At 43.9% G+C, this 11,760-nt stretch overlaps 1 protein-coding gene across 1 annotated transcript in view; it reads left to right on the forward strand.

The window, feature by feature from the left end:
- LOC124775722 overlaps positions 1-4,465 on the forward strand; it is a 115,755-nt gene extending 111,290 nt beyond the window's left edge. The window contains exon 4 of the mRNA XM_047250548.1: positions 4,049-4,465. Within this exon, the coding sequence (XP_047106504.1) occupies positions 4,049-4,465 (417 nt within the window). The remainder of the gene's footprint in view (positions 1-4,048) is intronic.
- Positions 4,466-11,760: the final 7,295 nt, after the last annotated feature.

An 11,760-nucleotide genomic window follows, 5' to 3' on the forward strand; every position in this document is an offset into this window, starting at 1 on the left:
AATTGCTGACCGGAAAAGAGCCATTCAGGAGGTCATCGACAGCGTCGATGTTCCGACACTTCAGCGGGATACGCAGAATTTTGCTATTCGTCTGCACCACATCATCGCCAGTGATGACAGACATATCGAATATGTCACTGCCTAAATCCGATTATCTGTAGAGGCGTTTACATGTCGAATAAAGTGCGTGAAAACCGTAGTTTGTAAGTAATTTTTTTTTCATATAGCTTAAATGTCACCCTGTGACACAGCTTCTGTAATAAAGCATAAGATACGAAAACAGCTCTCAAACTTATTTATAATCATCTACATAGCACGTAATTACATAACAGGTACCAAGTTGTTACTACAACAAGATACCATCAACGCCCTACCAGACTTCCTACGTATATATAATCCAAGACAAAAAACACGAAGCCCACAAAGGAATTATCCGAAGAGTCGGAAATCGATAGGTGTAATGTACACTTACAGAGAAATAAATGATCACAATTTTGGAACAATTGGATGATTTATTCAAATAAAGCGCTTCACAAAGTAAGCAAGCCAATAAAATGTCGGTACCCCTCTGTCTCTTATCCAAGCAGTTATCCGGATTGCCATTGATTGATAGAGATGTTGGATGTCCACATGAGGGATATCGTGCCAAATTCTATCGAACTGGTGCGTTAGATCGTCAAATTCGAGGGCTGGTGGAAGGGCCCTGCGTATAATGCTGGAAAAGTTCTCAGCTGAGATGAGATCCGGCGATGTTGTCCGACAAGGTAGGTTTAGCATACACGGAGAGAAGCAGCAGAAACCTTCATTCTGTGGGAACGAGAATTGAGCCCTCACGACGAGCTAAGATGTGTCTGGAGACGTCCTGGACAGCGGTGGGATACCAACCCAACTGCCGGCCTGGGTGGCCGAGCGGTTCTAGGCGCTACAGTCCGGAACCGCGCGACCGCTACGGTCGCAGGTTCGAATCCAGCCTTGGGCATGGATGTGTGTGATGTCCTTAAGTTAGTTAGGTTTAAGTAGTTGTAAGTTCTAGGGGACTGATGACCTCAGAAGTTAAGTCCCATAGCGCTCAGAGTCATTTGAACCAACCCAACTGTCTGCCGCCATACGGTCTGACAACCAGGAGATCCTGTCCATTTTTCTTGTCAATGTTTTGTCAGTGTTTTTCATATATTTCTTTAATCACCGATTCTCTGAAGAAGCTCATCATTTCTCACCGTATCAGTCCACCTGATTTTCAACATTCTTCTGTAGCACCACACCTCAAATGCTTCCATTCTCTTTCACTCCCGTTTCTCTACAGATCATGTTTCACTACCACACGGTGCTGTGCTCCAAATAAACGTCCTCAGAAATTTCTGCTTCAAATTAAGGTCTGTGTTTGATACTAGTAGACTTCTCTTGGACAGGAATGCTCTTTTTGCAACTGCTTATCTGCTTTTTACGTCCTGATTCCTCCATCCATCATGGTTTATTTTACAGCCTAGGTGGCAGAAAATCTCAAGTTCATCTTCTTCTTGATCACCAATTCTGATGTTAACATTCTCGCTGTTCTCATTTCTGTAAATTCCCATTACTTTCTTCTTTCATCGATTTACTCTCAGTTCGGATTTTATATTAATTAGACTGTTCATTCCAGTTAATAAATACTGTATTCTTCTTCACTGTCTCCGAGGATAGCAAAGTAATCAGCAATACTTATCATTGATATCCTTTCACCTCGAATTTTAATCTCACTCTTACACGTTTCTCTTATTTCTGTCATTGTTTCTTCGATGTGTAGATTGAATAGTGGGAGCATAAGAATAGACCCCGTCTTATACTCTTTTTAATCCAAGCAGTTCCTTCTTGATCTTCCACTCTTATTGTTCACTCTTAGTCCTGGTACAAATCGTATATCATCCGTCTTTCCCTATAACTTACCCGTATTTTTCTCAGGGTTTCGAACATCTTGCACCATTCTACACTGTCGACCGCTTTTTCCAGGTCGACAAGTCCTAATAATTTGTCTTTATGTTTTTTGTCACACTTCCATTAACAACCGCAACGTCAGAACTGCCTGTCTAGTACTTTTACCTTTCCTAAAGCCAAACTGATCGTCATGTAACAGATCCTCAATTTTCTTTTCCATTTTTTCCAATGTTATTCCTGTCAGCAAGTTGGATGCATGAGCTATTTAGCTGATTGTGCGGTAATTCTAGGACTTGTCGGCTCTTGCAATCTTCGGAACAGTGTGGATGATGTTTTTCCGAACGTCTGGTGGTATACCGCCAGTCACATAGATTCCACACACCAACATGTATAGCCATTTTTTTGCTACTTCCACAAATGATTTTATAAATTCTGATTGAATGTTGTCTATTCCTTCTACCTCATTTGGATTTGAATGTTTCAAAGCTCTTTTAAATTTTGATTCTAACACTGGATCCCCTATCTCTTCCCGATCGACTTCTTTTTCATCTTCTATCAAGTCATGAGAACAAGTCCTCCCCATTATAGAAGTCTTCAGTGTGCTCCTTCCACCTATTCACTCTCTCCCATCGCGCTCTTATTGTTACCGCTCTTGCTTTTCATTTTACCGAATGTACTGACACCCAGTCAGTAGCGAGCCAATGGGTGTGTTGGACCTTCCATCGAGCTACGGACCCCCTTGAAGATGTCTCACACAGTAGGAGCCGAAAAGTTGGGAAATGACACAGAATTCATCAACCGACCACGGCATAACAGCCCGGATAATTGTAATGGACATGTGATCTATGTTGTTGCAAAGTATGAGATATAAAACCAAGTCAGCCGGTCGCGGTGGCCGAGCGGTTCTAGGCGTGCAGTCCGGAACCGTGCGACTGCTACGGTCGCAGGTTCGAATCCTGCCTCGGGCATGGATGTGTGTGATGTCCTTAGGTTAGTTAGGTTTAAGTAGTTCTAAGTTCTAGGGGACTTATGACCACAGCAGTTGAGTCCCGTAGTGCTCAGAGCCATTTTTTTCTTAAATGGGGCATGTTCCTCAGGTTAAGACAGCGTAGCGTGACGACGAGGAAAATGTGAAGCAGGGCTAAGCACTATTACAGTCGTGCCCGTGACCTGGTCTCTTGATCGCCACTGTGCTCTGTGATTAACAGTGGAACAGACGTAGAAAGTTTGCTACCAGTTCCCTTAGGCGCCTTGTGAATAGAAAGCTTCTCTTTGTGTATGTACTTATAGCAAGCTTCACTTTATCAGCGTACTCTTAGCATGTGACAATCCTGGTGTCATAATCATCGACCGGAAAGAGTTCATGAGCGGCCCTGTCGACATTGCTCTAAACTTTACCAACGGGTACAGATCCGTCTACCTTGTTGGTCGAGGTAGAGTCTGGCAAGCACGAAGAGAAGCACTAGAAACTCTTAGCGAGTGCGGGCGGGCGTTATGTTGCTCATGATGGCTTGCAAAGAGGGGCAACAAGATGCAGCGTAGAATATCGTCGACGTACTGCTGCGCTGTAATGATGCAGCGGATTACAACAGACAATTCTTCAGGTGGTCATCGGAGCGAATCACAGAAAAAAACTGTACTTCAGTGAATGAGATTCCGAACCGAGTGTTCCTACCGCTTGCCAAACCTTGCTTCGGCGAGCAAGACCGCCGGTTCTCTCCCCAACTAAGAAAGTTTCGAGCATTATGGGCAGGGTCCTCCAACCAGCTTGGAATTTTGAAGATTGGACGTGCCAGCTGGACAGAATATGGCATGACATTCCTCAGGATGAAATCAATATCAAGCCTAATTACTGCTTGCATAATGGCCAGAGGTAGACCAAGGCGTTATTGACTAGCTCAATTTGTAAAGCTCTTTCTCTTGAATAATTAATCCACTTTTTCTGAAATAGTAACCTTTTGTTGGTCTGCACATGTAGATCACATCTTCCGATTTGCGTCCCATTCGGATAAGTCATTCATGGTGCATCGTTTTTAGTGTGTACATTTGCCATGGCTGAGCAGCAGTTAGAAGGCATCAGTAGACTATGAATACGTTTATGAAATGTTTTATCTAATGTGTGCGCTGTGTGTTGCAGGGCCTGCACATCGGATCTCCAGCGGAGGACTTGCAGTACTTCCTGCACACGAGCGCCAGCCCGGAGGTGCTGCAGCAGCACACGGACCTGCTGCTGTCCGAGTACCACAGCACGCTGCAGCAAACGCTGCGAGCCCTGGGGCTCCAGCAGCAGGCGGACGCCTACCCGCTGGAGCAGCTGCGCCGGGACATGGACCACTTTGCGCTGATCGCTGTCTTCATCACTTTCGGCGTGCTGCCGTTTATTGTCTGCACGAACCAAAAAGATGTACCAACAGACATTACAGCTGAAGATTACGACGAAAGGCTCGAGAGATTTCGTCAGAAGACCTGCAAGAATAAGAAGTTTCTAAAACATGTTGAATATCTCGTTCGTACTTTCGACTCTAGGGGACTTTTAGAGACTCAAGTTGCATGAAGTTTACTTCTCTCCTAAGTTGACTTTCCTTTGCCACATTCTTAAAAAGCCTGTGCTCTGAGAGCGGTGACGAGAGATCTGAATTCGTAATAATAAAATCATCTTCTCAAGTCTTATGATATCATCACTTTTTTCTCTTAGTTCTCATTTCTTATATCTTCTCAAGTATACTATAATAGCTGAAGTATTTACAGAAATTTTCACTTACGATGGTGGAGAAACTATTTGCCTCCCTCCTGTTAATGTGATTAATAGTGGCTGTGCGAGAAGCCTGGACGTTAGTGCTTGAAAGAGTGGCGAATCTGTGCCCAGCTTCACACGTCATCTTCCCTAAGAGATATTTCGCGACGGGCAAGGTGACTTACGCTAGTCCCTAGCACCACAGATCTAGTGAAGCACGGCATTCCCACGAAGCTGATGGTTACCGTGCGGTTGAACAACGTGCGTTGGATAACAGCCCTACTGCATTTGCTGTGACTGTAACACATCGGCTTGTGGCTGAGGTAACTCGTTACTAATAATTGCGAAAGTGAAACCTTTAGCTACTACATGAGATAGTTTGGTCTGACAAAAGTGCAGTTTGTATTGTATTGTATTGTATTTTAACCGGGGGCCTAGAAACGACAGAGAGGCTCAGTCCCCGCCGCAGCCGCAATGGTCCACAACCCCACGACGACTACCGCAGTCCACTTCACCCCTCCGCCGCCCCACACCGAAACCAGGGTTATTGTGCGTTTCGGTCCCCTGCGGACCCCCCAGGGAACGTCTCACACCAGACGAGTGTAACTCCTTTGTTTGCGTGGTAGAGTAATGTTGGTGTACGTGTACGTGGAGAACTTGTTAGCGCAGCAATCGCCGACATAGTGTAACTGAGGCAGAATAAGGGGAACCAGCCCGCATTCGCCGAGGCAGATGGAAAACCGCCTAAAAACTATCCACAGTCTGGCAGGTTCACCGGACCTCGACACAAATCCGCCGGGCGGATTCGTGCCGAGGACCAGGCGCTCCTTCCCGCCCGGAAGGCCGTGCGTTAGACCCCACGGCTGACTGGGCAGGCAAAAAAGTGCAGTTTACCAACGCTTAGCCAAGAGAAATGATCAATGAAACTGCAGTTGACACTAGATTAATTTTAGAATAAAAAGGATAACATTTGGATCGCCAACAACGATGTGTAGCTGGAAAATTCTGTATGCTGAATTAAAATTCTACGATCAGAGATATCACCATTTACCCAAAACATTAACTCCTTCTCGTCATCAATTTTTTTCTTCTTGCTATTATATGCTTCACAAAGCTGTCTCCAAACAGAACGTTTAAACATACATCGCACTGCAGTGGGACTCGGGACACTCGTAACACATAGAGGAAAACGAACTCATAATCAACTGATATGTATTAGCCGCAATCTCAACATCAATACACGTCTTAAAAACACAAACAATATGTTGTAAGAAATACTAGACTCCTATAACTACACCTTCGTCGTTCACTATGTAATTATGGGGTAGTAAACGCTTTTCCTTCCTTGAAATCAGTCGTGGACTTTATCACTACTTTACTTCATGTTTTTCAGAACAAAACAGTTATTAGTGCACAAATGCTCATGCGGTGCACTAGTTCTTACCAAGGAAATAAGGAACCGACTTTCATTCCTCAGAGCTACTCCGTGTGGCGCTATTTTACAAAAAACTTTGTCATTTCATAGGATAAAAAAAATTTTATCATTCTTTCCACTTAGTTGCACTCCATAAAAGGAATAAAACCCTGAAGTTGGCACCATTACTAACCCACCAATATATTCGAGAAAGAGTCACACACATGAACTCGAGTACATACGGGGTGACAATTATTGAAGTATGTGAAATAAAGTCGTCATAGCTTCTGAGCGGTTTGCATTAGGATGTTCAAACTGCACGGTTGGGCGCGGAGTATGACGGGAATTAGTATACGAAAATGGTTTGGTTTAGTGACGGAGCCCACATCCATTAGGATGGGTTCATCAATTAGTAAAATTGGCGCATTTGGGGAACCGTAAATCCGCATTTTGCAATCGAGAAGTCTCTTTTCCTTCAAAGGGTGACTGTGTGGTGTGCAACGTCTAGTCACGTAATAATTGGTGCGATATCCTTGATGGCAAGTTGACTACCGAACGGTACATGAAGGTTTTGGATAACGATTTCATCCGCTCATCCAAAGTGACCCTTATTTCGAAAAGATATCGAATCAGGAGAATGTTTGATGTCCTGGAGGAGCAATCTGGGGACCGCTTTCTGGCTCAGGGGTACCCAGAGGTCATTGGCATGGGCCATATTCTCCGGATCTGAACACATGCGACTTCTTTTTATGGGGCTATATTAAAGAAAAGATGTACAGCAATAACCCCAAAACCATTGCTTAGCTGGAAAAAGCTATTCAGGAGGTAATCGAGAGCATTGATGTTCCGACACTTCAGCGGGTCATTAAGAATTTCGCTATTCATCTGCGCCATATCATCATCAATAATGGCAGGCATATCGAACATGTCGTAACCTAAATCCGAATATCTGTAGTGACATTTACATGTTGAATAAAGTATGTGCTCGCCGTAGTTCGTAACTATAATTTACTGTTTTTTCGTATGGTTCAATAATTGTCACCCGGTAAGATTCTACCACGTGCGAAAATGTGCTAACTTAACTTTTCAGATTTGTTTCATTGAATCTAGCTGAAGTTGTTACCTGTTAATTAGAAGAACAATGTGCACCAGTCTTACTATGTAACATGTAACAATCGACAAGCACACATCCAACACTTGGTTGCAATGTACCAAACTTACAGCATTCCCTAAGTAATATCGTCTAATTCCAAACCGATAGAAAAGCTGTGTCATGTTATTGATCGAACAGGAGAAAATGGCTAAAAAGCATGCGGTTCTTTTCATATTACATATCTCTCTGACGAGGAACCCAGAGAAAAACCACAGCTTCCTGTAATTTTACTAGAAGTTGCTATACCACCAAATACAGTGGACCAAATTTCGTTTATTAGGTTTCATCCTCTCATATAAATACCAGGTGCATATAATGAAAGTGATGCTACTCGTGGAGGTCCAGTGTGGGCTGTAATTATCGTATTGCAGCGAAAGTTGGTTGATATGCTAATGCATTAATGCAGAATCGATTTAGGTTGGAAAAAAGATTACTTCAGATTTTGGCCACCAGGTGCAAACCTGGTGCCGTACTCCGTTTGTATAACGATACCCAGGCCGTCATCTGACAAGTCATAACGTGAGTGAACACTACGATTATCGAGAAGAGAGACAATGCGCTGTTAGTGAAATTGTTTTATGTGAACAGCAGCAATTACAGTGCTACGTTGAGAGGTTATCGCTGACTTAAGGATCTGAGGAGAGGCTGAATGTCATTAAATGCCTACAAGAAGATTAGAATGAAATTCGAAAACAAGGGTGACCTTCGGTGCGGCACCTGGAAGACAGATGCGTCCTATCCCTGTGGAAGTTATTGAGAGGTTGCTGTTGCTGTAACTGTCGATGCAGCACATCCCCCGGTGTAGTGGTAGTACTCGTGCAGTGTCACGAGAATTGTCCATCGCGTGGTCAACAGTATAGCAAGTTTTACGATCTACTTTACTCTGGCATCCGTACATGATCCAAATGGTGCAGCAACTGTGAAACGTCATGATCTGTAGCAACGTTCTGAATTTGCTCTTAGATTTCTAACACATATCGAAGTGACGGGGCAATATTCTATGGAGTGACGAGGCACATTTTACACTACAGGACGCAGAGAATATACAGAACCGCCGAATTGAGGGTACTGTTAAACCGCGTATTGTGCATGAAGAGCCGTTGCACTCACCACATGTGACTATGTGGTGTGGGTTCACAAGCACCTTTATGGATTCTCTTCTTTGTCAGGTGTACCGTGACATCTGCAAGATATGAGACCGTCTTGCACAGCATTTCACTGTGTAGGAACCGTTGTTTTCATGCAAGATGGATCAACACCCCATTTCCCTCACACAATGAATGATCTGCTTAATGCAACATTTCAGAAATGTGTTACCTTCGGAAGTTTTCCAGACTTATGACCTGCAATATCACCTTATCTGAATCAATGTAACTTTGGCTCTGGAGAGTTGTAAAAGAAAGCTTTTACAAGAGATAGGTTCGGTCTCTACTCGACCCGAAGGCCACTATACAGGGACACATTGTTGAGATTCCACAGAAACTGCCTCGTGCGACTGTTGATCACGTCGTTTACGGATGCAGCATCTCGACGACGTCTCTGGTGTCCATGTTAAACAAACTGTGTAAGCGGCGTTTAATATTAAAATCAACATTATGTCTTCCTCACTTATTTGACCTTTTCTTCCCATGTAGTGTTCCTAAGATGTTACATATGGAACCGTCTCTACACGTCTTTGTTGCATCACAGAGCCAGATTGTCAGCTGGTGGCTCAAAATTGAAAGCTTTTCTTTTTTCATCTTAAATCGGTCCTGCATCAGCGCTTTAGAATATTTACCACGTCTCGCTGCCACACGGTAATTGGAGGCCGCACTGGATCTCTCTGAGTAGCTGCACTATAATCATAACCACCTGGTATATTGCGACTTCGTAACACTGAGAAAGCGTGAGAAGTTTACAACTCAGAAGCCAAGTTGATGCACACTCTTTCACGTATACAAAAGAACAGCAAAGATGGAATGCATGCAATGAAATTTACTTAAGTATTACATGTAAATATCACAAAACATTCAAAATGAAATAATTCGTAGCTGTGAAAGGTTAAATATATACATAACTTTGCGTGATGAAGTACAAGTTATAAATAGTAAGGAAATTAAATTTAATTAGAACTTATTGACACAGTTTACTGAATGAAATTGTACAATACATCGAATATAAAAGCAGCTACATTTTCACCAAAATTATAACTATACTTTCACGTCGTAGTTAAGAAATGTACTATTTTTTATTTAATCTTTAAAGCTCTCCCCGAGACGTAATATATATACGACATCTATGATACGGCACCCGTGTGAACAGGATGCACGTCTTCTGCAGAGTGCTCCAAAGTGATTCTTCTTGACCTGCAGTAATCTACACAACTGGCCATTAAAATTGCTACACCACGAAGAGGACGTGCTACAGACGCGAAATTTAACCGACAGGAAGGAGATGCTGTGATGTGCAAATGATTGGCTTTTCAGAGCATTCACACAAGGTTGGCGCCGGGGGCGACTACTACAACGTGCTGACGCGAGGAAAGTTTCCAACCGATTTCTCACACACAAACAGCAGTTGACCGGCGTTGCCTGGTGAAACGTTGTTGTGATGCCTCGTGTAAGGAGGAGAAATGCATACCATCACGTTTCCGACTTTGATAAAGGTCGGATTGTAGCCTATCGCGATTGCGGTTTATCATATCGCGACATAGCTGCTCGCATTGGTCGACATCCAATGACTGTTAGCAGAATATGGAATCAGTGGGTTCAGGAGGGTAATACGGAACACCGTGCTGGATCCTAACGGCCTTGTATCACTAGCAGTCGAGATGACAGGCATCTTATCCGCATGGCTGTAAGGGACCATGCAGCCACGTCCCGATCCCCGAGTCAACAGATGAGGACGTTTGCAAGACAACAACCATCTGCACGAACAGCTCGACGACGTTTGCAGCAGTATGGACTATCAGCTCGGAGACCATGGCTGCGGTTACCCTTGACGCTGCGTCACAGACAGGAGCACCTGCGTTGGTGTACTCAACGACGAACCTAGGTGCACGAATGGCAAAACGTCATTTTTTCGGAGGAATCCAGGTTCTGTTTACAGCATCATGATGGTCGCATTCGTGTTTGGCGACATCGCGGTGAACGCACATTGGAAGCGTGTATTCGTCATCGCCATACCGACGTATCACCCGGCGTGATGATATGGGTTGCATTGGTTACGCGTCTCGGTCACCTCTTGTTCGCATTGACGGCACTCAGAACTGTGGACGTTACATTTCAGATGTGTTACGACCCGTGGCTTTACCCTTCATTCGATCCCTGCGAAACTCTACATTTCAGCTGGATAATGCACGACCACATGTTTGAAGTCCTGTACGGGCCTTTCTGTATACAGAAAATGTTCGACTGATGCCCTGGCCAGCACATTCTCCAGATCTCTCACCAACTGAAAACATCTGGTCAATGGTGGGCGAGCAACTGGCTCGTCACAATACAGCAGTCACTACTCTTGATGAACTGTGGTATCGTGTTGAAGCTGCATGGGCAGCTGTACCTGTACACGCCATCCAAACTCTGTTTGACGCAATACCCAGGCGTATCAAAGCTGTTAGTACGGCCAGAGGTGGTAGTTCTGGGTACTGATTTCTCAGGATCTATGCACCCAAACTGCATGAAAATGTAATCGCATGTCAGTTCTTGTATAATATATTTGTCCAATGAATACATGTTTATCATCTGCATTTATTCTTGGTGTAGCAATTTTAATGGCCAGTAGTGTATGTTGTCAGCCGCTCAATGTGTTCCTCACACAGTTAAATATGGCGCTCTGTACCAACATACAGCAGGTGAGATGCCTTTTTCATACACCAGTGAGTAATAATTAATAAAAAATAATTTCATTTTCCGCGTTGGTTATTCTACAATCACTGTAATTTATGTCAAGCGATCAGATGATTCCGATGCTCTCCTAATTAAGTGCTACTCCTATCGTCGTAATTTTACAAGCCGTTCTGTGAGGAGGCGTACAAATGAGCGTTAGTCATTTTAATATGTAAGCGCCGTCGTAGCATATGATGCATTCAAAAAGAAACAAGCCAGAGGCTGCAAAACTAAAACCAGAGAAAGAATTATAATGTTGTTGAGTGGGGAAGGAGTTGCGGTCCTTAGGAACGCCCTGAAATCCCAAAATCACCCACACAGGGACATGGGTGCACACTCACGTGACGACAGACCGAACTCGTGCAGGCGTCGGCCGCACACTGCATCCAGTCGCGCTAAAAAAAACAATTTGTACGTGGGAACCAGTATGCGACACCAAGAGAAATCCGAGAAAACATCGACATGGAAGTGAAGGAAACCAGAGAAAGTCACTTTTTTCCGTTGAGGTAGCATTTTACTTCATGTCTATTGAGGTACCAGAGACACACGCGAGTTCACTACTGTATTTTACGCTTTTCAGGAAGATGGTGAACCATCTGCCTCTAAACTTACTTGCTTCTACCTTAAAGGATGACTCAGAGTGAATGGATTTGTCGGTTAAGATGGAGTTGTAACGAGGTTC

Source organism: Schistocerca piceifrons, chromosome 2, assembly GCF_021461385.2.
Source record: "Schistocerca piceifrons isolate TAMUIC-IGC-003096 chromosome 2, iqSchPice1.1, whole genome shotgun sequence".
Taxonomy (NCBI): domain Eukaryota; kingdom Metazoa; phylum Arthropoda; class Insecta; order Orthoptera; family Acrididae; genus Schistocerca; species Schistocerca piceifrons.